This window comes from Lemur catta, chromosome 7, assembly GCF_020740605.2.
Source record: "Lemur catta isolate mLemCat1 chromosome 7, mLemCat1.pri, whole genome shotgun sequence".
NCBI lineage: Eukaryota > Metazoa > Chordata > Mammalia > Primates > Lemuridae > Lemur > Lemur catta.
Genome location: NC_059134.1, coordinates 47,999,319 through 48,026,156, shown reverse-complemented (window position 1 = coordinate 48,026,156; position 26,838 = coordinate 47,999,319). Strand labels below are relative to the sequence as shown.

Genomic DNA, 26,838 nt, shown 5'->3' with positions numbered 1-26,838 from the left:
AGTTTTTACTGAATGAAGTCAAGAATGTAAGCATATTACAAATTAAAAATAACAGTCTCAATGCTATTTGTAAGGGTGGCCACAACAAAAAGGTATGGACATGCTGGCATCAGAACTAAACAATGAGGCAGAGAGAACACTTACAGAGGTATGCAATTACCTTGGTAAGTCACCAAGCAGACTAGTCATCAGTTCCCTGGGTTGTGAAATGGCATAGTAGCACTGGTCTTAGCTATCTCAGATAGTCTAATAAGATACTGAGAATGGAAAGCAAAGTGCTTTGGAAAGCAAAATATGCTACACAGATATGAGGGATGATGACTATGCCTCTGGTCTACGTTTCTAGGGTGGAGTGACAGGGAGTACATTGGCAATAATATAGTGAGGGTTGGCATCTGTGAACAGAGAGCTGAAATAAATAAGGTCCTAAGCTTCTATAAGGGTGGCAAGTTGCAGAAAATGATGAATGTTGTCCAGACAATTGAATTTGGAAGGGGACCAAAGCAATGATTGGAAAATGTGGTTCAGAGTTGCTGAGACATTGAAATTGAAAGACCAACAGAAATATCTAATATATAGTCCTGTGATTTAGTAAGATGATGAGGTAGTCTATATATTAATGCTCATGCTTAGAATATCCAGCAAAGCCTTCTTCAATCTTTTTGTTGAACTCAAAAAAATCACAATTCTAGGGAGATGGAAAAGATCCCTTGGATATCCCTTGTCTCTGAAATGAGAGTAGACTCTGGGTATGGGAGGGAAAAATTTCATTCCCCTGGAAAATTTAGAAAGCCCCTTTGTCACCTATAGGCTAGGTGTTAGGAATTATTAACAATAAGAAAATTCAATAAGTAACACATATAGTTAATGATAAATGCTAGGGGAAAAATGAGGCAAGAGGAGCTATAGGAAGTGTCTGCATTTGGGACTGGTAATTTTGGATAGAATGGCCAAGAAAGACTTACAGAGAAGATGACATTTGAGTAAAGATCTAAAGGATATTCCTTTGGTCTATGAATGAATCATACTTCACTCCTTCCCTGCTAACTCCCCTGTCCTCAGGCCCAGGAAGAGGTAAACAAATGCAGTAGCAGTAGAGTTACTATTTAGCCACACAGTATTAAAAACAAATAAAAATAATTTTATTTTTCTTTACCATCTTCTCTTCTGATATTTTACCAATGATACTGTTAGCAAAAAGGCTACCCTTACATTATATTCAGGATAACTGGAAGAAACTTGCACACAACAATTTTAGAAAACTGTGTGATGAAAATAAAACTCCTGTAATAAACGGAAATAGAAGTAAATATACAGTTGATTTGAACATTAAATTTTATTAGTACATAATGTTTGCTCTTTCATTGACTGACACATTAAAAATAGAGTTAGAAGATTGGAATCAAGAAAGAATCAAGTGAAAAGGACAGGTCAAAGAAAGCTGGGCAGAACTGAGGCTATGAAGGAAGAACATGTTCCTGAGGTCCTTTTACATAGTAACCAATGTGATCAAAGGTAGGTGGCAGCTTAAAGAAGTTACACAAAGTCTGAATATACACAGCAAACATTCAATAAGTGATAAGGGGAGGGGAGAGGAGGAGAGGAGAAAAGAAAAGAAAAAGGAAGGGAAAGGAGGGAAGGTAAACAGAAGGGAAGACAGTTTCATCATTCCTTATAATGGCGAATTTCTGTGCCTCTTATCAGGCTGGTATAATAAAAAGTCACCTAGTAGCTAAAGCTTATTTATGTTTGAGAACATTAACTTCTTTAAGATTTACTTTCCCCAATTGTGCTTCTTCTGTCTACTCTACACCTCTCCCAACTCCTATTTATCAGCATTTACTTTCCTCCCACCATTACCCAGTTCCCCCAAATACTATGGCTAATCCATACCAAGTAATTACCTTTTTCACCCATTCTCCCAAACAAACAAACCAAAACCAAACAAGCAAAACACTACTCTTATTTACAGGTCAATATGGAGCTCTGACAAGCTCATTCAAGAGCCTATTAGCAGAATATTGTGTTACCCTACAGTAGCACGTACATTTTAACAGGAACTAACTACCTTAACTCCCTTTGTCTTCTGGAGCCCCACCAAAATATCCACAGAAAGAATTTCAAGCAACAGCAATAGGTAAATAAGATATTTAGGCATTGTATAACGATGATCATGAGATTATTTTATATTCACATATTGCTTTTGCTTTGCAAAATACTTTCTCATCCATTATTTGATCTGAATTCCCAGGGAGGAATGATGAAATGGGGGTGAGGGAGAAATTCTATTTTACCATATATTTTAATATAATGCAACTTTATGGAATTCCTTTTTTAATACTTTGTTATATACATCCTTTCATTTGGTTCTCCCTAACATATAGTTTTTATCTCCATAAAAAGGATTTTCCACAAGATCATTATCAATATATAGCTGCTATTTATGGAGTGTTCACTAAATTCAGAAATTATACTAAGCACCTCATATGCCTATATCTTATTCATTCTTCACAAAAACCTGGTGAGGTAGATACTGTTATGACTTTAACATTTTACAGACAAAATAATTGAAGTTCAGAGAGGTTAACTAATTTGTCCATGGCCACATAACTAGCAAATGACAAAAGCAAAATTCAAACACAGGGCTCTCAGATGACTCTTGATTGTTCTGCTATACCAAGCTGCCTCCTTCCTGGCTCAGTGTTGTTACTGTAACACTGTAACACTGTTTAGTAATTATTCAGTAATATAAAAATACTTTCTTTCTGTTACCAAGTTAGAATCACAGATTTCAGCCCAACAACTTAAGCTCTGTGGAAAAAATAGACACACACACACACACATATTCTTAAAGCAGAAGTGAGGAAGATGCTGTGTCCACTTTTTTTCACAAAAGAATAAAAGATAAGCAGAAAACTCACCATAACTGGGAGCTAAAAATCAGTTAAAAGAGTGATATGTGCTTCAATATAGAACATTATAGAATACAGAGGTGAATTACTTACAGTTCAGAAAAATACCTAAGAAACAAACAAACAAAAAATCAAACTTTGGATTAGATGCCTCTTTTAAAATGTCTTAAAATAATGCATTTCTTGGTTATATTCCTAAAATAAAGACAGTGATTAATTTCCATCTTGTTTCAAAACAAGATAAACATCACCAACCCAACACAGAATAGCTCTATTATGACTCTGCTGGTATCATATTGTGATATCAACAACATATTGCAGGTTAAAATGCTGTGGGGTATGGGGGATTAAGGTACTGATTTACGTTTTCCAGAAACCTCATATAAATCAGAGTTTCACTTGAGCAGCCATAATTTTATCATACGTGTGCTGAGGAAGTGGGAAGACAGATCTTTTCCCTTCAGGCACCAGAGATGAAATTTCAACTAGTAGTTGAAACTTGCATTTAAGATCTTCTCAGGCTAAATGCAAACAGGTAAATGTCACTTTCAAGATAAGAAAAATCTAAAATCTTATCCCCAGGTCCTTTAAAACTACATACTGTTAAAATCACACCAAAGCTTTACTTTGGTAACCCATCTGATTTTGTTTCGAGAGAAAAAAACAATCATTGGGAGGCATACTATAGGGACTCTATGAAATCCAAAACAACGATCCTTAAAGAAGCCTATGGAAACTAATAAGTTAAGCAGATCCAGACAGAAATAAAATATTTCTAATTTCTAAAAACAGGAGATTCTGCATGTCTTTTGGGAAGCTCAGACGAATTCATTGATATGCTCAAAATCTTCCAACAGGTTCCCATTTTTCTCAGAATAAAATCTTTCCAATAACCTCTAAGGCTATACATTATCTGGACACCTGTTACCTCTTGGACCTCATTTTCTACTTCTTTTCCCTTTGTTCACTTAGCTGTAGCCAAACAGGCCTACCCCATTATTCCTAGAATGTACTAGCTATGTTCCCACCTTAGGATTTTTTTGCACTGGCTAATCCCCCCACCTGGAATGATTTTCCTCCATATAATGTCATGGATTATTCCTTTGTATTCATCAAGTTTTTGCTCAAGTGTCAACTTGTCATTGAGGCCTACCCTGACCACCCCACTAAAATCACAGTCTGCTACAATGAGCACTAATCCCCTTCAATCAGATGTATTTTCCCATAGTAGTCATCACATATATTATATACTTTATTTAAGCTTAATAATTAATTACTTGTTTGTTTTCTCCACTAAAATATAAGAGCTATAAGGGAAGAAATTTTTGTTTTATTTGTTAATATACAACACTTGGCACATAATAGATACTCAATAAATATTGGTAGAATAAATTAATGAATTAACAATGTTATCCTCATTAAGAACTGAGGTTTGGTGAATCAGTTAGAAAAGAATAATACTTATAAATGATACCATGAAAAATGGACTTAGACAATGATGATGGACAGTTGAATAACAACTTGTGGGTCTTGGGTAAACATTGCTTAATAGGGCAAAAATAGGAAATATTTCCTTGCTTTTGGATCCTCTGACAGTCTGAATGAACTTAGCATTATACCTTAAGCCCTGCCTACTGGGAGATAATTATCCCCAACCTCAACCCCAGGAACTCTAATGTCCCCAGAATAGTACTCTTTTTGGTAGAGTATAAATAAAGGATTGAGCAGAGAAGCTGATGCTGGCCATTACCTATGCTTTAAAAGCCTTCACCTGGATATGTGTGTAGGTATGAGACGGGGACACAAAAAAGAATTTTTCTCCATCTCCTTGGGAATTGGTAATATGCCAAATCCAGGCTACCAAATAAGGGTCTAAAAAGATTAAGGAGACGACCAATTAGAACAATATAAACTTTTTTCTAAAAATCTCTGCATTCCTGATATAGCCAGCTATTTCTTTTCCCCTTTTAATAAGAGAAAGATTATGAATAATTCCATACTCCAAGAGATAACTTCTGTTATAGAAATGGAAATAAACAAAATCAGGCATGATCATATTAGAAGTAGGCTTCTGGAGAAACGCTGATAGCTATGGAGTGTCAAATCAGGATTATATTATACATAGAGATCCATACTGTCTTGGGAACATTTCAGAGCAAGCTTTTCTTGTTTGTCTTTTTTTTTTTCTTTTTAAAATCAACTTACAAGAGATAAGAGATCAAGAAGAACCAGAGAGGAAGCAATAGGAATTAATACAAGTAAAACATTTAGAACAGTATCTAGTACATACAGGGTACTATGTAAATGTTAGCTAATGTTTCTAATCACATAGGAACAGAGAGCACAGACATCATATTATTGTTTTAAATGTAAAAGCTATAGTCTGAGTCATGAATTCTTTGCCTAGACCAATATCCAGGAATTTTCCCTAGATTTCCTTCTAGCATTTATACAATATGAAGACTCATGTCCTTCCATGCCCTATTTTATCTTTTGGAAAAACATGGATTTTCATACATAAAAATTGCATATAGTGTGATATAACTACATTTCTACTATTGTTCATAATAATGCTATGCTATTTGTTCATAATAATTCTTCACTGGCACAAGTAAGTCCTAATATTCAGTTATTTCAGAAGTTTCAAAAATATACCTCTGCACATTTTTGAAGGCTATCCTGGCCTGTAGCAAGAAGAGATGTCTTCTCCCATTTCTGTGCAACTTGATTGGCTTCTTCTATCTTCTGCTCACAACTTTTTTGAGAATTAAGCAATGTCACCTCATAAAATTCTTGAATATCTGTAAAGAAAATGCAAGGAGGCATCAAAATATCATGCACCACCTCATAAAGAGCTTCTGTGTATATGCACACATATATGCATATAAAAATTTTTTGCTGATTAAAAGAATTGCATGAATATGGATCACAAAGTAAAACAACCAGAACAGAGAAAATCCTGCAAGTTGCCTTTTTATCTGCATAAGAATGCTTACAGTAGCTTTATTCATAATTCCAAAAACTGGAAACAACCAAGATGTCCTTTAATAAGTGACTAGATAAACAAACTGCAGTAAATCCATATAATGGAGTGTTATTCAATCACAAGGAATAAGCCATCAAGCTATCAAAACATGGATGAATCTTAAGTACATATTGCTAAGTGAAAGAAGCCAAACTGAAAAGGATACATACTGTATGACTCCACTTAAAAATCTTGATAAAGTGAAACTAACAAGAAAGTAAAAAGATCATTGGTTGCCAGAGGTTCTGAGAGAAGGAAGGAGGAATAAATAGGCAAAGCACAGGACGATGAAAATATTCTCTAATGACATTGTAGTGGTGAACACATAACATGAAGCATTTGTCAAAACCCATAGAACTCAATATTATAAAGAGTAAACCTTATTGCATGCAAAATTTTAAAAAATCATTTAGGAAGTCAAGGGGTCCCGAGATGAATTTCAAACTATTACAAAAGAATGTAACTGCATTAAAAATGTATGCAATAACCTCAATGCAGGTGATAGGAAAAAAATGTGCTGACCTATGTAATTTTGAAAATAAGTAGAGACTATAAAACCAAAGACAAATAAAAAACAAAACAAAATCATTTGATAAATTTGTTTTCCATGAGGTACTGATTAACAATTCTGATACTGCTATATAGGTGTACTGGAATTGAACAATTGAGTAAGTGGATGGTGGATGATGGGAGACAGGATTCTCAATGTTGGAGCAGGAACAAGTAATGGGAAGGTTAGAATGATTCCTGTATTAGATTAGAGTTGAAGACCTCACTATAAACTTATGTTTAGCTTAATATAGATACAGATGGATACATATAAGAATATTTACAGATATGTATACATACTAGTTATATACACATATATTTCTTTGTTCTGTCTGGTAAGAGGGCCTAGAAGCGATGATACCATAGTAATAATGAGCACACTAGCACCCTGATTTTGAACAATATATAGCATTCTCCACCAAATGGTAAAAGGCAATACATAAATACTGTGGCATTAAATTAGGATTAGATGTACTATATGAACTCAAAGTTTTTAAGAGACATAGGATATATAGATAGGTAGATAAAAATATGTATAGAAATAGAAAGAAATATCTATGTAGACATTTCCTAGCTCTGTCACATAATTCCTGGATCTGTCTACTGAGAGGGCCTAGAAGCAAGGACATCCTAGTAGCAACAAGCATACCTAGAACTTCTAATTTGTAATATCATTTTCCAATAAAAGAAACCAGGCCTTCTTAGAGAAATGGTGATTCTAGGACTGGGGCAGAAGACATAAAAAATGATCCTGGAGCATCTTATAATACCAGTAAGTAAGGAAAATTTTACAAGTGATGGGCATGTATGCTCACTATCTTGATTGTGCTAACAGTACATACTTATGTCCAAACATAATAAATTATGCATTTCACACATGTGCTTTATTATTGCCAGTTATAACTCAATTAAAAAGGCAAAAAGATAAGGCACAAATTGAACGAAGATAATTTCACAGCATATAGACAAAGGAATAGTACCCAGACATGAAAAGAACTACAAATCAAAAAGAAAAGACATACAAACAAAAAAAAGGTAAAAGGTATAAACAGATATTTTATAGAAAAGGAAACATATACCAGAGATAATCCTAGGGTAAGATTCTCAACCTCATTAATGATAATAAATGCAAATTAAGATCATAATCAAATACCACTGACACCAAAAATATTGCCAAAAATAATGAAGTCTGACAATACAAGGATTAAAAAAAAGAAAGACACATATCAATGGTAACTTTATTTATTTATGAAAATTGCAAATTGTTATAACCACTTTAGAAAATAATTTTTTACTATCCAGTAAAGCTGGACATTTGTTTTTCCTATAATACAGCATTTCTACTACTCAGCATACATGCTAGATAAACTCTTACATATAAGAACCAAGAAACAAATCCAAATGTTCATAGCAGTATAAATTACAATAGCAAAAAATTAGAAACACTCCAGTGTCCATCAAAAGGAAAAAGGATAAATTGTGGTATGTTCTCAAAATGAAATTTATGGAGCTGTGAAAATGAATGAACTATGGTGTCATGGACCTACAGTGTCTTAGAAACATAATGTTGAGTGAAAAAAAAAAACAAGTTTACACACGAAAACATTTTTGTAAAGTTCAAAAATGTACAAAATTAAACTACACACTTTTAAACATACATACACACATATGTGACTAAACAATTAAATGAAAGCAAAGAAGCATGTGAAAAGATGTAGCTAGCTCAGTGAGCAGCATGGGCAAAGAAGTGGTATGAGGGAGGAACATACAGGTAGATGCAAATTAATGGTAATGATCTAGTTCTAGATTTGAGTGGCAATTTTGGAAATTTAGATTTTATTATCATTATCTGTATATTATATATAAATTACATTATTCTTTTTATGTATAAATATATTTATACATATTTTAAAATGATAAAGAAAAATTTTAAGTGTTTCATGAATATAAACTTGCATAGAAAAGTTAAAATGCTTATATTTTATGCATAGCTACTTATTCTGCCACTAGCAATAAAGTAGCTGTGAAGTCATGTTTGAAAATGTAAAACATGTACAAAGAACAGAAGGTAAAAGCAGGACAGACATAAATCCTTCCCAGATTTTTTTAATACTATAAGGCCTGGTAGGGTATTAATCAGGTTGACAAAATCAGAGGAATAAGGAATAAAAAGCTAAAATCCAGAAAACAATATATGCTTATATCATCTGGTCTCAAGTATTAATTAAAAGAAAAGAATTCTGTAAACATTTCTTGCAGCTATGGTCTATTTACAGTATAATGACTTGTAATGAATAAAATAATTTTTGCGGGTAGTCAAAGTTCAAAATTCTTTTTCTTTGCACCATTTTTAAGGACATAAATAGTTTTATATGCAGCATTTGCAAGTCATCAAATTTCAAAACACTAGGTATGTAAATTTTCCAGAAAAGGAAGCATATTTATCAGACTAATATTATTTTTTATAATTTCATTTCAGAATATTACAGGAATATAGCTATTTCAGTTACATGGATTGCTTTTGTACTGCTTGAGACAATATATGGATTGCTTTTGTACTGCTTGAGACAAAAGTTTTAAGTGTGCTCATCTCCCAGATAGCGTACACTATACTCATTAGGTATGATTTTCACCCATGCTCCTTCTCCTCTTTCCCCTCCCTGTTTGATTTCCTTTGAGTTTTACCTCTGATTGTGCACAGGAGTGCTGTTTCGTTAGTTCCAATTTAATAGTGAGTACATGTGGTGTTTGTTTTTCCATTCTTCTGATACTTCACTTAGGAGAATGGTCTCCAGTCCCATACAGGTTTTTACAAAAGGTATTGATTCATTTTTTATGGATGAGTAATACTCCATGGTACACATATACCAAATTTTATTAATCCACTCATGAATTAGTGGGCACTTGGTTGATTCCACATCTTTGTGATTGTCAATTGTGTTGCTATAAACATTCAAGTGTAAGTGTCTTCTTGATAAAATAGACATTTTGTTTCCTTTGAGTAAATACCCTGGAGTGGGATTGCTAAACAAAATGGTAGTTCTACTTTAAGGTCTTTGAGAAATTTCCATACTATTTTCCATAGAGGTTGTCCTAGTTTACAGTCCCACCAACTGTGTCTAAGTGTTCCGTTCTCTCCACATCCACAGCAGCATCTATTGTTTTGGGACTTTTTTTTTATTTCAGCTCATTATGGAGGTACAAAAGTTCAGGTTATATATACTGCCAATGCCCTCCCATCCCCCCGAGTCTGAGCTTCAAGCATGTCCATTCCCTAGACAGTGCACATCGCACTCATCACATACGTATGCACCCATGCCCTCCCCCCACCCCCATCCCTTCTAGTCAGAACTTCAAGAGTGTCCATTCCCCAGACAGTGCACATCGCACTCATCAAGTAGGTATACACCCATCCCTTCCCCCCAGCCCCACCTCTGTCCAATACCCAATTGGTGTTATTCCCAAATGTGCACTTAGATGATGATCAGGGAAACCAGCTAGTGAGTACATGTGGTGCTTACTTTTCCATTCTTGGGATACTTCACTTAATAGAATGGGTTCCAACTCTCTCCAGGAGAACCAGAGATGCCATATCACTGTTATTTCTTATAGCTGAGTAATATTCCACGGTATACATATACCACATTTTGCTAATCCATTCATGAATTGATGGGCATTTGGGTTGTTTCCACATCTTGGCAATTGTGAATTGTGCTGCTATAAACATTCAGGTGCAGGTGTCTTTGTTATAGAATGACTTTTGTTCCTCTGGGTAGATGCCCAATAATGGGATTGCTGGATTGAATGGTAGGTCTACTTGAATCTGTTTAAGGTATCTCCATATTGTTTTCCACAGAGGTTGCACTAGTTTACAGTCCCACCAGCAGTGTATGAGTGTTCCTGTCTCTCCACATCCATGCCAACATGTATTGTTTTGGGACTTTTTGATAAAGGCCATTCTCACTGGAGTTAAGTGATATCTCATTGTGGTTTTGATTTGCATTTCCCTGCTGATTAGAGATATTGAACATTTTTTCATATGTTTGTTAGCCATTTTTATATCTTCTTTTGAAAAATTTCTATTCATGTCCTTTGCCCACTTTTTGATAGGGTTGTTCAATTTTTTCTTACTGATTTTCCTGAGTTCTAAATGGATTTTTGTTATCAGTCCTTTATCTGATGTGTAGTATGGGAAAATTTTTTCCGATTCTGTAGGTTGTCTGTTTACTCTCATGACTGTTTCTTTGGCTGTGCAGAAGCTTTTTAAGTTGATCAGGTCCCATTTATTTATTTTTGTTGTTGCTGTGATTGCCTTTGAGGTCTTCATAAATTCTTTGCCTAGGCCAATATCTATAAGAATTTTTCCAACATTTACTTCTACAATTATTATGGTTTCATGTCTTACATTTAAGCTTGTTATACATTTTGAATTAATTTTAGTGAGTGGTGAGAGATATGGATCCTCTTTCAATCTTCTACATGTGGCTATCCAATTTTCCCAGCACCATTTATTGAATAGGCATTCTTCAGTGTATACTGTTGTCTGCTTTGTCAAAGATCAGATGGCAATATGTGGATGGTTTTATATCTGGGTTCTCTACTCTGCTCCATTGGTCTATATCTGTATTTTTGTGCCAGTACCATGCTATTTTGGTTATTGTAGCCTTGTAGTATAGCTTAAAGTCTGGTACGGTGACACCTCCAGATTTGTGGGGTTTTTTTTTTTTGTTTTTTTTTTTGCTGAAGGTTTCTTTGGCTATTCAGGCTCTTTTCTGATTCTAAACAAAGCATGGAATTATTTTTTCTAGATCTATAAAAAATGACATTGGTGTTTGCATGAGGATTACATTGAATCTGTAAATTGGACTGGGTAGTATGGACATTTTAACAATGTTGATTCTGTTATTTCATGAGCATAATATGTTTTTCCATTTGTTTACATCCTCTGTGATTTCCTTCTTCAGTGATTCATAGTTCTCCCCATTGAGGTCTTTCACTTCATTGGTTAAATATATTCCTAGGTATTTTCTTTTCTTTGTTACAGTTGTAAAAGGTACTGAGTCTTTGATTTGATTCTCAGCTTAACTGTTGCTGGTGTATAGAAATGCTACTATTTGTGCCTATTGATTTCATAACTGAGACTTTACTGAATTTATTTATCACACCAGGACTCTCTTGGCATAGTCTTTGGGGTTTTCTAGATATCAAATTATATCATCAGCACAGAGGAATAGTTTGACCTCTTCTTTCCACATTTGGATACCCCTGATTTATTTCTCTTGCCTGATTGCTCTGCAAAGGCTTCCAGCACTATGTTGAATAAATGTGGTGACAGTGGGCAACCTTGTCTAGTAACCATTCTAAGTGGGAATGCTTCCAATTGTTCCCCATTCAGTATGATGTTGGCTGTGGGTTTGTCATTTATGGCTTTTATAATTTTGAGATATGTTCCAGGTATTCCTATTTTGTTGAGAGTTCTTATCATAAAAGGGTGCTGAATTTTGTCAAATGCTTTCTCTTTATTGAGATGATCATATGGTCTTTGTTTTTGCTTCTGTTTATATGGTAAATCACATTGATGTATTTATGTATATTGAAAACCATCTTTGCATCCCTGGGATGAAGCCAATTGGTCATAGTGGATTATTTTTTTGATGTGCAGCTGATTTGGTTTGCCAAGATTTTATTAAAAATTTTTGCTTCTATATTCACAAGGCATATTGGTCTGCAGTTTTCTTTTTTGTTGTGTCCTTTCCTTGCTTTGGTATCAAGGGGATACTGGCTTCATAAAATAAGTTGGGGAGGATTCCTTCCTTCTCAATGTCATGAAATAATTTCTGCACTATAGGTACGAATTTTTCTTTGTAGGTCTGGTAAAATTCAAATGTGAAACCATCTAGTCCAAGACTTTTTTCCATTGGAAAATTTTTTATAGCTGCTTCAATTTCATCACTCAATATTGTTTGTCCAGGACTTCTATTTCTTCTTAGGGAGGTTGTGTGTTTCCAAGAATTTGTCCATTTCCTCAACATTTTTAAGTTTATGTGAATAGAGAGGTTTATAGTATTCAGAGATGAGACTTTGTATTTCTGTGTATCAGTTGTATATCTCCTTTTTCATTTCTGATTGAGCTTATTAGGGTCCTTCCTTTTCTGTTTCTGGCTAATCTAGCATGAGGTTTATCAATTTTATTTATCTTTGCAAAGAACAGACTTTTCATGTAATTTATCTTCTGTATAATTTTTTGTTATCTATTTCATTTAGTTCTGCTTAGATATTTCTTTTCTTCTGCTGGTTTTGGGAATGGTTTCCTATTTCTTATCTAATTCATTGAGATAGTTTATTAGATTGTTGATTTTTCTGTTTTTTTGATGTAAGCACTTAAGGCTATGAATTTTTCTCTTATGACTGCTTTTGCTGAATCCCACAGATTTTTATAACTGTGTCGCCTTTGTCATTTAATTTGAGGAATCTTTTGATTTCCATCTTAATTTCCTCCTTGACCCAATAATCATTCAGCAATAGGTTGTTTAATTTCCATGACTTTGTGTAGAGTTAAGTGTTTATGTTGGAATTGATTTCTAATTTTATTCCACTGTAGTCTAAAGAAGATACATGGTATAATTTCAATTTTTACAAATTTCTTCAGACATGTTTTGTGACTAAGATTTGATCAATCTTAGAGAATGTTCCATGTGCTGATGAAAAGAACATACATTCAGTAGTTGTGGGGTATGATGTTCTGTAAATGTATGTTAGGCCCATTTATTCTAGAGTCCCATTTAGGTCCAGTGTTTCTTTGTTTATTTTCTGCTTGGAGGATCTGTCTTGTTCTGTCAGTGGGGTGTTGAAGTGCCCAGCTATCATCATGCTGCTGTTTATCACTTTGTTTAGATGTACTAGGGTTTGCTTTATGAGTCTGGGCTCACCTGTGTTAGGTGCATAAATATTTACGATTGTTATGTCTTCTTGTTGAATTACTCCCTTTACCATTATGTAATGACAATCTTTGTCTTTCTTTACTATTGTTGATTTGAAGTCTATGTTATCTGATATGAGAATGGCTACACCAGTTTCTTTTGGTTTTCATTTGCATGGTATATTTTTTTCCAACCCTTCACCTTGAGTCTCAATGAGTCCTTGTTGCTTATAGATGTGTTTCCTGGAAACAGAAGATACTTGACTTGTATTTTTTTTTTTTTTACCCATTCAGCCAGACTATGTCTCTTGAGTGGAGAATTCAAGCCATTCATGTTTATTTAAATAATTGATAAGTGGGATGGATTTATGTTCATCATGTTGGGTAAAACCTTATTGCTTTGTTTTACCTCTTGAGCCATTATAATATGTGGGCTCTGAGCTTAGCTTTTGGGTGATTTTACACCAGTGGGTGTCTGTTGTACTGATCTGTGTATAATGCAGTTCTGAGTACTTCCTGCAGGGCAGGTCTGGTCTTCACAAATTCCCTTACTGTTTACTTATCTAAGAAAGTCTTTATTTCTCCCCCATATGAGAAACAGGTTTTCAGGATATAAAATTCTATTTTGGCCATTATTCTGTTTAAGGAGACTAACGATGGGGCCCCAAGCCCTTCTGGTTTATAAGGTCTCAGTTGAGAAGACTTCAGGTAGTCTGATGGGTTTTCCTCTGTAAGTTACCTGATGATTTTTGACTATGGCTCATAGGATTTCCTCCTTCAGGTTAACTTTGGCCAGTGTGATGACTATGTGTCATGATGATTGCCTCTTTGCAATGAATCTCCCAGGTGTCCATTGTGTTTGCTGTACCTGAATATCTAAATTTCTAGCAAGACCAGGGAAATTGTCCTCCATTATTCCCTGAAATCCTTGTGTATTTTCTTCACCCTCAAGGATGCTTATGAGTTTATGTTAGGCCTCTTTGCATAATCCCATACTTCTCATAGGCTTTGTTCATTCCTCTTAAGCCTTTGTTTTTTATCTTTTACTGACTTGTTTAATTCAAAGGTGATGTCTTCAAGCTCTGAGATTCTTTCTTCTGCCTGATCTAGTTTATTCTTAGAGTTTTCCACTGTGTTTTTTATATCCTTGAATAAATTTTTCATTTCCAGAAATTCTGTTTGATTTTTTTAATAATTTGATTTCTTTAGTGAATTTTTTATTCATTTCCTATATTGTTTTTATGGTTTCTTTGTGTTAGGTTTCAATTTTCCCTTGTATTTTATTGGGCTTCCTTATAATCCATATTCAAAATTCTGTATCTTTCATTTAAATATTTTTGTTTTCTTTGGTATCCATTGATAAAGAGTTGTTGTTTCCTTTTGGTGGTGTCCTTTAGCTCTGATTTTTCATCTATCTGGAGTTCTTCCATTAAGTTCTTCTCATCTGGTCTCTCAATCATGTCCTAGGGGTACTAGTCTGGCTTGTGGGACTATCCCTGGGACCCTGAAGAGCAATTCCTGACCATGCCAGGGAAAAGAGTGCTGGTCCCAAGTTGCCTATGGGGTGCTCAAGCAGGTTTGATAATCTTCTCGGTTTTTCTCTGTCCTGCTGTCTTCACCTCTTCCCAGCAGTGTGAATTGTGTTGGGTCCCCTAGCTTAATCTACAATATGGCAGGTTGCACTTGTGAGTATGAATCAGCCACACCCTGTTTGCTTGAGTTGGAAGTGCTATGAGGAGCTATGCAGTTTTTCTCCTGTCACTGGTTGATGTTTGTATGAAAGAGCCAGCTGCTAAGGTGTTCTTTTGTGCCTGTGGTAGAGTCTGGTTCCTCAGATGAAGTACTTGAGTGTCCCAAGATTTAGGAGCTTTAGCTCCCAGAACGTTTCTTGATGTCCACCACCACTTAAGTGGAGGAGGAGCAAAGCAGTTTGTGGCTAGGTTACAGGAGCCTGCAATGCTTTGTACGTACCTCAGAGGGGCTCAGAAGTTCCTTTTCCAGCCATTAGAGGGAGCCACTGGTAGGAGGGTCAGGACAAGCTCTTAAACCAGGAGGGCTGTTCATGGGGGAGGGACCTAAATACTTGTATGCTATAGCCCCAGGGTAGGATCTTTCTGCCCTTATCCAGTAGCACAGATTTTCTGTACAGAGGGGTAGGTGCTCCCCCAAATGGTCACTCCTTGGACCCCCACACACCCTGTAAAATTGAGTCAGTAATTGCTGTAAAAGGCATGCACAACTGACTTTCCTCTCAGTAGGGGGTGCTTGCCAAAAGGAACAAGTTGCAATGTTGTTTTTGTGTCCTGTGATGGGCTCTAGTCCCTCAGGAGAAGCACTAGAATGCCCCAGATAATGGGTGGGGCCCTGGAACTTGCAGGTGAGTCCTTATTCTCTGCTACAGGAGAGGTGGTTGGGGGACTGTGGCTGGGCAGGGCTGGGTTGGGTGAGCTTGCTCTCAGGCTCTACAAAAGCTGGCAAGGTAGCTGCTTTGGCAGGGGTCAATGGTCTGCTCCCAGCTACTGGGCAAAGCCACCACAGAGGGGCTGAAGTGGTCCCACCCAACCAGAAAGCCTGCTTTTGGAGGCAGGTCCATCTGAGATTCACAGTCTGGCATTCTGGAGTGAGCCTCACTCCTTTCCCCTCTTCTCTGCTCCTCAGTCTCCCCCTGGTGCCTGCTGGCAGGCAGGAGCTCCAGCCAGCCAAGCCCTCCCATGACTGTGTTGCAGGCTGGGAGGTTCCCTGCCCAGGATCCTGGCCTAACCTTAGAATGAAGCTCTCCCATGGGGGAAGGGTTGCCCTGTGAGCACACTGCAGGTAGTACCCACACTGCACTTTCCCCTCAGATCTGCCCACGTGGGTTCCCTTGCCTTCCAAGACCAAGAAGATTAATCCCTGACCATGCCAGGGAGAAATGCACTGGCCCCGAGTCACTCATGGAGTGCTTGAGCAGGATCAATGTCCCACCACCTTGGAACATGCCCTGCTCTGACGGAGCTGCCAAGAAAGCAGCACCAGGGAGGGCCAGCAAGCAGGGAGCCCACAGTTTGAGCACTCCTCAGTCCACTACAGGACCCCAAGAAAAAAGGCCTGAGTCCCACTCTCTGTGGAAACCTAAGTGTGGTGGCTCAATGGTCTCTCTTGGCAGCCCCAGGTCGGGGAGGGGAAGGGGAGGAAGAGTCTGGATGGAGGAATACCAGCACTCTTGTCATCTATGACCCTCTCTCTGTGAGGCACTCAGCCCAGAATGTCCACATTCTGGAGTCACACAGATCATCTGGGACCCACTGCACCCCTGTGGCTCCTGCAGTTTGGGTTGGAGTTGGGAAATGTCTGTGTGGGAATGAGCAAGATGAAACGTGAGGAGTTGAACCCTCCTGGGAAGGACAAGGCACACAGTGAGCAGAGGAGCAATAGCTCGAGTCTATGGAGATGGGGGGTACCCCAGGAGGGCTGGTGCCCTTTCCATGAAAAGCTCCCAGCTCACTGGCAGTGGTAGCCTCTGTACTCATGTGGGCAGAAAGTCTCTCCAGCAGCTCGGGTACTCGCCATCTGTCAGAAATGCAAGGGAAGGAGAAACAAACTGCTCCACCAACCCTTCTTACTGGACTCTAAGCTTCTCAGGGGTTGACCTTTGCCAATACCTTGCTCCTTCTTGTTCTGCTCCTCAACTTCTTCCCATGGAGTCTCCTGAAGGTTCCAGCACCCCTCCTTCACACCCACACCTGATCTATGTTTGTTCATTTCTTTCTCTTTCATCTAGAACTTCTTACTGAGACACGCTGGCAGCTGCTGTCTCTGGCCAGCTATTTTGCTGCTTTCTCTCCTTAAGTAGTTATGGAGGCTGAGAAGTCCAAAGATAAGGGGCACATCTAGTGAGAGCCCTCTTGCTTCTCGGGACTCTCTGCAGAGTCCTGAGGCAGTGCAGGGCATCACATGAAAAGGGGGCCGAGTATCCATACTCATGTTATTGATTCATATCAACAAGCTATACTTTGAAACATAATGGATAGCAGCAACTTGATCACATTTAGAAAAACCCTATGGACAATATTTTTAATATTACATTTGCAAATCTTCATTACCTTATGTCCCAAACATGATGAGGTACTCAAAATCTATTTCACTCCTTTGTTTGCTTATTCTCCACACCTAAGCAACTACTAGAGAGGAAGAAAGTAACCATAATGAAGTCAAAGATGACTTAAATTTGAAGATAATTCTATGACCAATGTCAAATTTTATTTTTGATTAGCAAGCATTATTTTTTAAACACCCATCTGTTTGTCATTTTCCAAGTATTTCTCGTTGGCATTCCCTTGTAGCACCACAACCACCACCATTGCCTTTCCATTTCCATTGCCAGAGTTTAGGCCCTCACTATCTCTTGCTAACACTTCTCCCTAAGCCCAGATACTCTTTCCCATACACAGATAAATTCCTTCTCCTTCAGTGCCCAGCTCTAGTACTATGTCTTTGTAAAAAGAATATTTGAAGTCAGAGATCTAAATGTGAAACATCATCAACATAATAATTATTCTTACTAAAACTGAGTTCAGTTGAGTGGGAAGTAAGAACACCCAAGCAACTATCATCAAAAAGAAAAAAAAAGATTTGTGGATTTGTGTGGAGAGTTGCAGAGGATGGGAGTAGGTGAGCAATGCTTCTGCTTTCCTCCTGTTTCAACATATTGCTCGACTAGTTATTTCTCATTCTACCTTATAATAGAAGTAGTTGTTCACACACCTGTCTTGAACATTTCAATTCAATAGTTAATTTTAAGTACCAGGAAAGGCCCTTCAGAATAAAGCAATGTCCTATCCAGCCATGTATTCTTTAGTATCTAGCATCATCCTTAAACTTAGCACAAAATGAATGCTTAGTAATTTTCCTTTATTTGCATTTCCTCCTTTTTTAAGGTCAAAAAGAGGGAAAATCATTGATTAAAGTCAAATCCTTTCTCATTCACTACTGCAGAAAACCTGCATATTATTTAGATTACATTTTTATGACTTGACTACTTGAATTGATCACAGCAGCTAGCACATATGTTGCACATTCCCCCTTCAAATAATAAAAATTTGGCATCTCTGAGAATATTCAAAATAAATTCTTTAAATTCTTGAAGGCATACCCATTTTTAGCTCACAATTATTTTTAAAAGTCTATAAATTATTGTCAAATTTATAGATGAGTGTTCTCAAACTCTAATGTACACATAAATTACCCGAGGGTCTTGGGGCCTGAATTTCTGCATTTCTAACTCACTCCCAGATGATGTCCATAGCTTTTGATCCACCAGAAACACTGGACTTAAGAAATAGAACCTGAGGAATTAGACTTTCATACTCTCATTTCAAACAGCCCTTATTGAACCATTGCAATTCTCTTCTTCAGAGTGAGGGGTGAGGGACAGAGGTAGAATAGGGTGAGGAACCCCAGTAAGAGAAACAAGTTGGCAGGAGAAAAATTCTGGCCATTGATTGAAAAATAATAATAATAATAACCATTTAGTGGATATTATTAACTAAATTGATTCTGATTCAATTAGTTAGACACTCGTTTGAAAGAAAGTATATTCAGTCCTCTGCCTTTAGGACACATTACAACAGAAAAAAAATAGACTTCAAGGTGATGTCTGAGACAGTCCCTATTCAGTCCAAACTCTCTTGTTTTAACCTACACTCCTTACAAATGACATTTGGTCTTTGTACTGACAATTCTGGCAGTTAGGTCTTCAATTTGTCAAACAGCATATTCAAGGCAATCCATAATAAATAGGACGGTCTTTTTAAGTACACTCTTTAATATACTCAAAATAGTTCATCTTCTTCCAAGGAGAGACCACCTGACATGACATACCTATTTCAATGATGCTGCTATTTCTTCCAAAGACCTTTAAGAGCTCCTCTTTGAGGTATACTATCAAGTATTTGACGATATTTTGAATATCCTCAGAAATGGCATATCTTTTCCTTTGAAGGGAAATTTGATTTTTTTGAAATAACCAAAATCCATTGGGCAAACTGAATACAATACAATGAGTGATGGAAAATGGATTTCTTTTTACCAACTTAAATTATAATATGACTCTTAAATCATGAGATTCTTTACTTGTATGACTAACAAATTGCTCTGCAATTATCTACTTAGCCACAGTAAAACAAAAAGTAACCAGAATGCAGAATGTGTAACATATTTACATTCTTTCTTATCTATTATATCATAGGCTAGAATTAAAGTGACTAGGGAAAGCCTTTTTGCACTTCCCCCTCCCATTCCAGGCTTCATATTGTCAGGCATAGCATTATGGGAACAACTGTAGTCACTTCTATCCTCTGCCAAGTAGAAACCTCTATGGATATTGTTACTGTTGGTTCATTTTTTTTTTTGTGATTGGCATATATGGCTATAGCATAACAAACTTGTTTAATCCCAAGAATTCACTGAAATCACTGAATTCACTTCCAGCCTCAATAAAAAGATGGTAATCTCTATAAAATGTGCTTTCTTTTCAGACATATGTCTTACAATTCTTCCAGCACACTTTGTTCTCTGTAGGGTTTCTCATACCACACACCTGATTATGAATTCATCTGGACAGTATAACACAGTTGTTCTTGCTATATTCAATGATGGTATGAATCGCAGTCTTGGTGTTCCATTTGTCTTTTCTGAACACTTGGTTCTGTTTAAGGAACCAAATAAATGCTCATATCCAATTTCCTTATCCTGCATCCATGTCCCATACTTTCTTTTCTGCAAAGTAATCATTTTTCTAGTCCATTTGAGTCTAAGACTACTAGACACCAAAGCACAGAGGTAGAATTTTCAATAAAGGTTTTATCAGTGGTAAGTGTCCTATCTTAGGCTTGCAGTAAGACAAGTTTCTTTAATGTTATTACCTGGGACTAGAGGAATACAATTGAATGTAAGGAATGGGCTAAAGTTGAATATAGTTGAAAAGAAAATATAAGCTAAATTTCACATCCAAGAATAGAGTGAAAGCAAGGTCACTGGTAGGTACAAACCAAGTTCCAAATAAGGAAAGAAAAGGCAAAACAGGGATGAGTACAAACCCAGAGTCCAAGGACTAATCCAAGATGGAACTCAATAGATGTTGAAGAAGACCAGAAAATGAGGAAATGCTTATACTTCAAAGGCTCAAACAAATTTCTAGAATGTTCTGATATGATCAGAGTTCTTCTGTGCCTAAACAAAGCACAAACTTGAAGGAAAGAGGGAAGGAAGGAGGAAAAAAAAGAGGGAAGGGAAGAGGGAGGAGTAGATTAAGAAGGAAATCTTGGGTTCAGAATACTTCACTAAAAGGAATGTGGGCTTTTTGAAGAAAAGACTCATTCCAGGATTACAGCAAGGAAATTATGAGTCTGGGACATCTCTTTGTACCAGAAAGCAAAGAAGTACTCAAAAATCAGGGGATCTGGTGATAGAGTGAGACTCTGTTTCAAAAAAAAAAAAAAAATCAGGGGATCATATCAAAAGTATATGTAAGCCAGTTTGAAGGGGCTCCTACTGACCAAATCTGGAACAATTTGAGCATTAAAAATAAACTAATAACAGTTATGGATAATAACCTATTTAATAAAATAAGAATCCATTAGTCCATCCTGATGGGAATAAATAAATGAGTGATTGAATAGGGGAAAAGGAGAAGCTCTTTATTAGAGTAGAATTCCAACTAATAAATATATAACAAATTCTAGAATTAGAAAATCACCAATAGATGCTGCTAGTGGTTAAAAAGTTGACAAGGAACATGACATTATATAGTCTCATAATATCTCTCCATAATTTGGAACAAACTGGCACTGTGAGCCTCCTGTTATCATATACCAAGAAGGAAACAGCACCATTTCTGTAATACTCCTGCCAAATATGCATAAACTAAATCAAATCATAAGGAAACATCAGAAAAAAATAAATTACAGGCTATTCTACAAAATACTTGTGATCATCAAAAATGTCAAGGTCAAGAAAAGAAAAGTTAATTAACCACTGCAGATTAAGGGAGATTAAAGAGACATGACAATTAAATGTAATGTGTGATTCCAGATATATCTTGGACTGGGGAAATATAACTATAAAATACATTATGAAGACAACTGCTGAAATTAAATATGGACTGTCTGTTAGATAATAATATTGTACCAATGTTAAATTTCCTGATTTTGATAACTACACTATTTATGTAAGATAATATTTTTGTTTTAGAGAACAAATATGGAAGGGCCTGATGTCCACCACTCACTCTCAAATATTTCATTAATAATATGCATATATATATATGGGTGTGTGTCTGTATAGATATAAAGAAAGAAACATGTATTAATAGAAAATGATAAAACAAATAGACAAAATGTAAACAATTGGTGAATCAGGGTAAAGTTAACATACAGTAGTTACTTGTATTATTCTAGTAACTTTTCCTGTAGGTTTGAAATTATATTGAAATATATAGCTTTACAAAATGGTAAGGGGACTAAGAGGTGTTAGGGGTAAGTATGGAATTGAGAAATCTCCAGTAACATTTGTAAGAAAATTTCAGAGTAAAGAGCCTCAAAGAGGAACAAAATATAAAGTGCAGAATGTGATGGAAGAGCAGTAGGACATAAGTGAGGTAGCATAATGATCTGGAAGTGAAAGCATGTGCTTTGAAGTCAGACAGACTCTGGCTCTCCTACTCCCTAAATGTATGACCTTTAGCAAGTTATTTAACTTTTCTAAGCCTCGGTTTCTTCACCTATAAAACTTACATATCCAAGTATTCCACACAGTTCAACAGTTATATAGAACATACTCAGTAAATACTAGCTATTATTCTTTGATTAGTGCACCACCTTTGAACTATACTATGTACACTGGAGGTCTCATTAACTGTTGAATACCTGAACACAGAATATGCTCAGCCAGGAGTCATTTCTTCCAGAAGAGGCTAGAGTGCAGACACTTTAACCAATAAAGCAGAATTAATACTTGAGGAGGCAGAAAATTGTTATTTACAAGTTTTTTTTATTTTTTTTATTTCAGCTTATTATGGGGGAACAAGCTTTTAAAAAAGATGACTGAGATGGAAATTTTAATAGAAATGCAATGGAATGTGTATGAAGCAACACAGTAATTTTTGTGCCTGGAATAAGCTCTTTAAAAATACAAATTCTAAAATGAATTTTAATTTAAAATATCTCTTTGATAAATAAATGTGATACTTTAAGTTGCTCAAAAAGCAGGTACTAAATAATTTCATGATATTGTTCATGCAAATCAGTCACCTTTTATCTTATACTTATAGCACTCTACCACCAGGTGTGTCTTATTCTAAATCTAGGAGATAATTAACTTTCAATTTCACATCCAAGTTATAAGAATGTTATAAGTCAAATCCTTTTTATGTCACAAATATTTACCATGTAAATTCTACAAATCTTGGTAAGATAAATAACTATGTAAGCTTGTGTGAACCTAGTTTAAAATTCTACTTTCTTTCATATGCCCTCTCCCCCAAAATTTCAATTATCTTTCAATCTGTGATTAAGTATTGATATTGCTCATTGAATGAAGGAGAGAGAAAAGAAATTAACATTTTCTATTTACCTACTATATGTTAGACAGTTATACTTTGAAAATATTGTTTATTTTAATTAATTCTTTCAATCACCTTATGAGGAGAGATGAAGAAACTAAGACTTGCTGGAGGTCACCAGTCTGGATAGTGGCAAGGCTAATATTGGAATCACGTTTGACACCAAAGCCTAGACCCTTTACTACAATGTGCTGCAATAATATTCATAGTGGAATATTAGGGGTTAATTGAATGATATCAATGTTAAAACAAGCATATTTAATTGTTAAATGCATGACTAAAATATCACTTAGAAAATTCTTCAAATCACCATATGGAAGCAAAATCAAACCTAAGGAACCCTTTCAAAAAACTTTCCAAAGCCTGTTACCAGGAATATTTTAACTAATCTCAAATGCACTGTGCTTAGCTGAAGCTATTTCATTTCTCTCTCCATCAGCAAAATCTCAAACAGAATGAGAGTCTGTACTCCAGGGGGCATATCTTCCTAGCTGATGAATGCCAAGGAGAGGCAAGAATGCTTCTGTACAGAGATACCTACAGACTGTCAGTACAGTTAAGCTTGGAAACAATTAAATGTTAAAAAGATGTTGCTATAGATGACTTCATTTGCTTCTGAGATTTGCTTCTCAGATTTGCTTTATATGTGCTATGAACAAAAGGTATTCAATAAATATTAGTCATGCAATAATATTGTAACAATTTTTTCCCAGAGGAATAGATCTAATTGTAATGCAAAATAAGCAGCAGAAGAGAAAAAGATGGCAAGATAGGTATGAAATGAGAAACCAGACTTTGGGGGAAACTTTACCATCAGGCATATAATTATAGATTTACTTAATATTCTATTTAATGGAGATTTTATATAATTTTATAATCAGTCCAATTAAACCACTCATATGAGGCCAGAATAGCATTCAGTCTACAGGGAGATGTTATCTGCAGGGACATGTGTTAAGCAGGAAAATAAAATTCTGTTTTGACATGCAAAAGAAAAGTGTCCCTCTCATCTCCTCAAATCTAGTATAGATGAACCCATTATAAATTGCCACAATGGTAAGATTTTTTGTTTTGGTTTTCATTTTGTTTCACTTTTTTCTTTCTTCTTTTTTCTTATTTTGGACATACACTTCTGAATCATAAGACGGTACAGACCACTACTTATAAATACCAAAAGCTTAGTCCCCTCTTATGTATACCATGAGATGAAGAGTGTTTCTTTGGCAGATTAAAACACTTAATGTCAACTACCACTTGAGAAAAGTATCACATTCCACTACGCCAAAAGGATTGATTTAAATGGAAGTCTGTAATCATTTCACTTGCAATTGGTCCAAGAAGTGACAACTAATGACCAGTCTCAAAAAGAATAATGCTTGTAAACACTGGTGTTCAAATTATCTGAAAGACCAACTTTAGATTGTAGAAATTATTGAAAAATATACTTCTATAAAATATACAATAAAATTTCATTATAATTATAGTATAATTTTAATCATATAAAATATATTATTGTACATAAATGATGTAATCATTGTAATTTATTATAATATATAAAGTATATTAATTACACAAAGTTAATTATCATATGTTATCATTATAGTACAGGTATAATCATATCCATTACAATAAACTTATGATTTACTATGCTAGAAGATCTTATTAAAATATGCTGCTTACATAAAAGCGTAGAAAAATAAAGCACAGAGCTGCTGAACATATCACCTTCCTTTCTCCCCAATCTCTCCAATATCTAAAGAGTTTGCACCAGAGAAAATTTTTGCTCAAATACTAAAGAACAGATCATAAAATATGCTGCTACTCAAAATATCTACTCTATCATTACTTTTATATTGGCTAAATATAGTATACCACCTTTCTTTCTGAAGTGAAAGCAGAAAGTTAGCCTGTAAATGGATGGTTTTTATGATGCAAGAACTGTGTGATCCATTGCAATCCTTAAGTATTACAGAAAGCTTTGTAGTTATCTCTTAGACTGCCTAATGTTATACAATAATCTTGAAACTGCTGGAAAGCCATATCAGATCCTATAGTCAAAACAGAAGTCCATTCTGCCTATTTCCAGACAAAGAAAACTCCATGCTGATGGTTCCACTAACAATCTTCAGAAAATAGTAATGTTTGCTTCTGTTCTATTGAAAAATACATATATGAGCTCCTCCTCATGTTTTCTTTTGTCTTTTAATTCCCTTCCTCTTTTTGTCTTCTCTTTCATTCCCTTTCTGAACAATTCAGTCCCAAAGCTATTAGGTGAAATAGAGCAAGGTCTATTCTAGTGGTGATGGATGTTGGAGAAAAGAGCTGTAGTGGCCCAGAGCAGAGTGTCAGAGCCTAATCAATGTGAGGAGGGTATTCACTTACGGAGGCAGACCACAGAATAGTTACAGAGGCTGACAGAGTAAGTAAGAAGTCCTTGAAGAGAGGTAGCCTAATGTGGGCTGTTGGAACCAAATCAGGTTAAGGAGGGCCAAATAGGTTAGGTAGTGTTTGCGCCAAGCCTGAGCAGTAGGATGAGGGCACCCATGTGAAGGAAAGGGCCTGGAGTGCTTTGTCAGACTCAAGGACAGTGAGAAGGTCTTCTATGCACAGGGGTTGCCTAGCAAGGGTTGTGAGAAACTAAGTTTGGTGATAAGGGTATCTGTGCTGGGGCGGCAGTAGCAATGGGAGATTGGTTATATACCAGGGGTGGAGGGGGCCATCAAATAAATAAAGTAAGTAAGGATAATGAGAGTCTATCAGAAAAGAGAGTGAAAGTATGGCAATAGAGAAAACAACAATGAATTATGTAGTATCACACTAGAACTGGAGGTATCACTGTGAACTTGTGGTTTTCAATAAGGTAGATTAGATACAGATATTAATATAGACATAAATGTGAATGTGTGTAAATATACACAAAACAGAAAAGAGTAAGTTCATAGTGGAGAAGCCTAGAAGACACAACCTCAATCATGTGCACAAAGTGAATATCATAAGTAAATGGAACAAATCTAATAATGTGCCACCTGATAGGATGCCATGAAAAGATCACAGCCTCACTTCTGTGATACTCCTGTCTTCAGAAATGTCAATCACAAAAAATAAGTTAAAGCTGTCTCAGAATGAAGGAAACTAAAAAGACATGACAACTAAAGATGTGTGATTTTTGAACTGAATTATCTGCTATAAAGCACATCTTACTGGGAAATTTGTAAATTTCCTGATTTTTATGATAATATTGCAGTTATTATGAGAATGTCCTTGTTGCCTGGAGATACACACTACACATTAATGTATTAGGAAGAGATGGAACAACAGGTTGGCCACTTATACTCAAATGGTTCAAGAGATAAAAAAAAATTTTGTACTATACTTTCATGTTTGAGATTATTTCAAAATTCTTAAAAATATCTTGAAAATAAATATTAAAAATTATTTTTAAAAGAAATTAAGAAAGAAAATTATATCTAGGGCATAGAAGATGTAAATTCTTCTCAGTTGTCTAAGAGAAAATCCCTCACCCAATTTTTCAACTTCAGTAGTCTATTTTTGTGTTAATAATATGTGACATTTATCAAACTTTTACCACAGCAAGTTGAGTATTATATGTACATATCTCATTTACTATTTCCAATAATCCTATGACATAGGTACTATTATTTTACCCACTTTACAAAGGAAGAAACTAAAGAAGAGAGCGGTAAAGGAGTTTGCCCAGCGACCACCCTGAGCAAGAGCAAGGCCCCATCTCTACCAAAAACAGAAAAAATTAGCCGGATGTGATGATATGCACCTGAGTCCCAGCTGCTCGCAGGAGGATCATTTAAGCCCAGGA

General features: G+C 35.8%; 1 protein-coding gene across 1 annotated transcript in view; it reads right to left on the bottom strand.

The window, feature by feature from the left end:
- The window catches only part of DLG2 (discs large MAGUK scaffold protein 2), a 1,739,579-nt gene that overhangs the window by 1,536,216 nt on the left and 176,525 nt on the right, over positions 1–26,838 (bottom strand). The window contains exon 3 of the mRNA XM_045557224.1: positions 5,568–5,713. Within this exon, the coding sequence (XP_045413180.1) occupies positions 5,568–5,713 (146 nt within the window). The remainder of the gene's footprint in view (positions 1–5,567; positions 5,714–26,838) is intronic.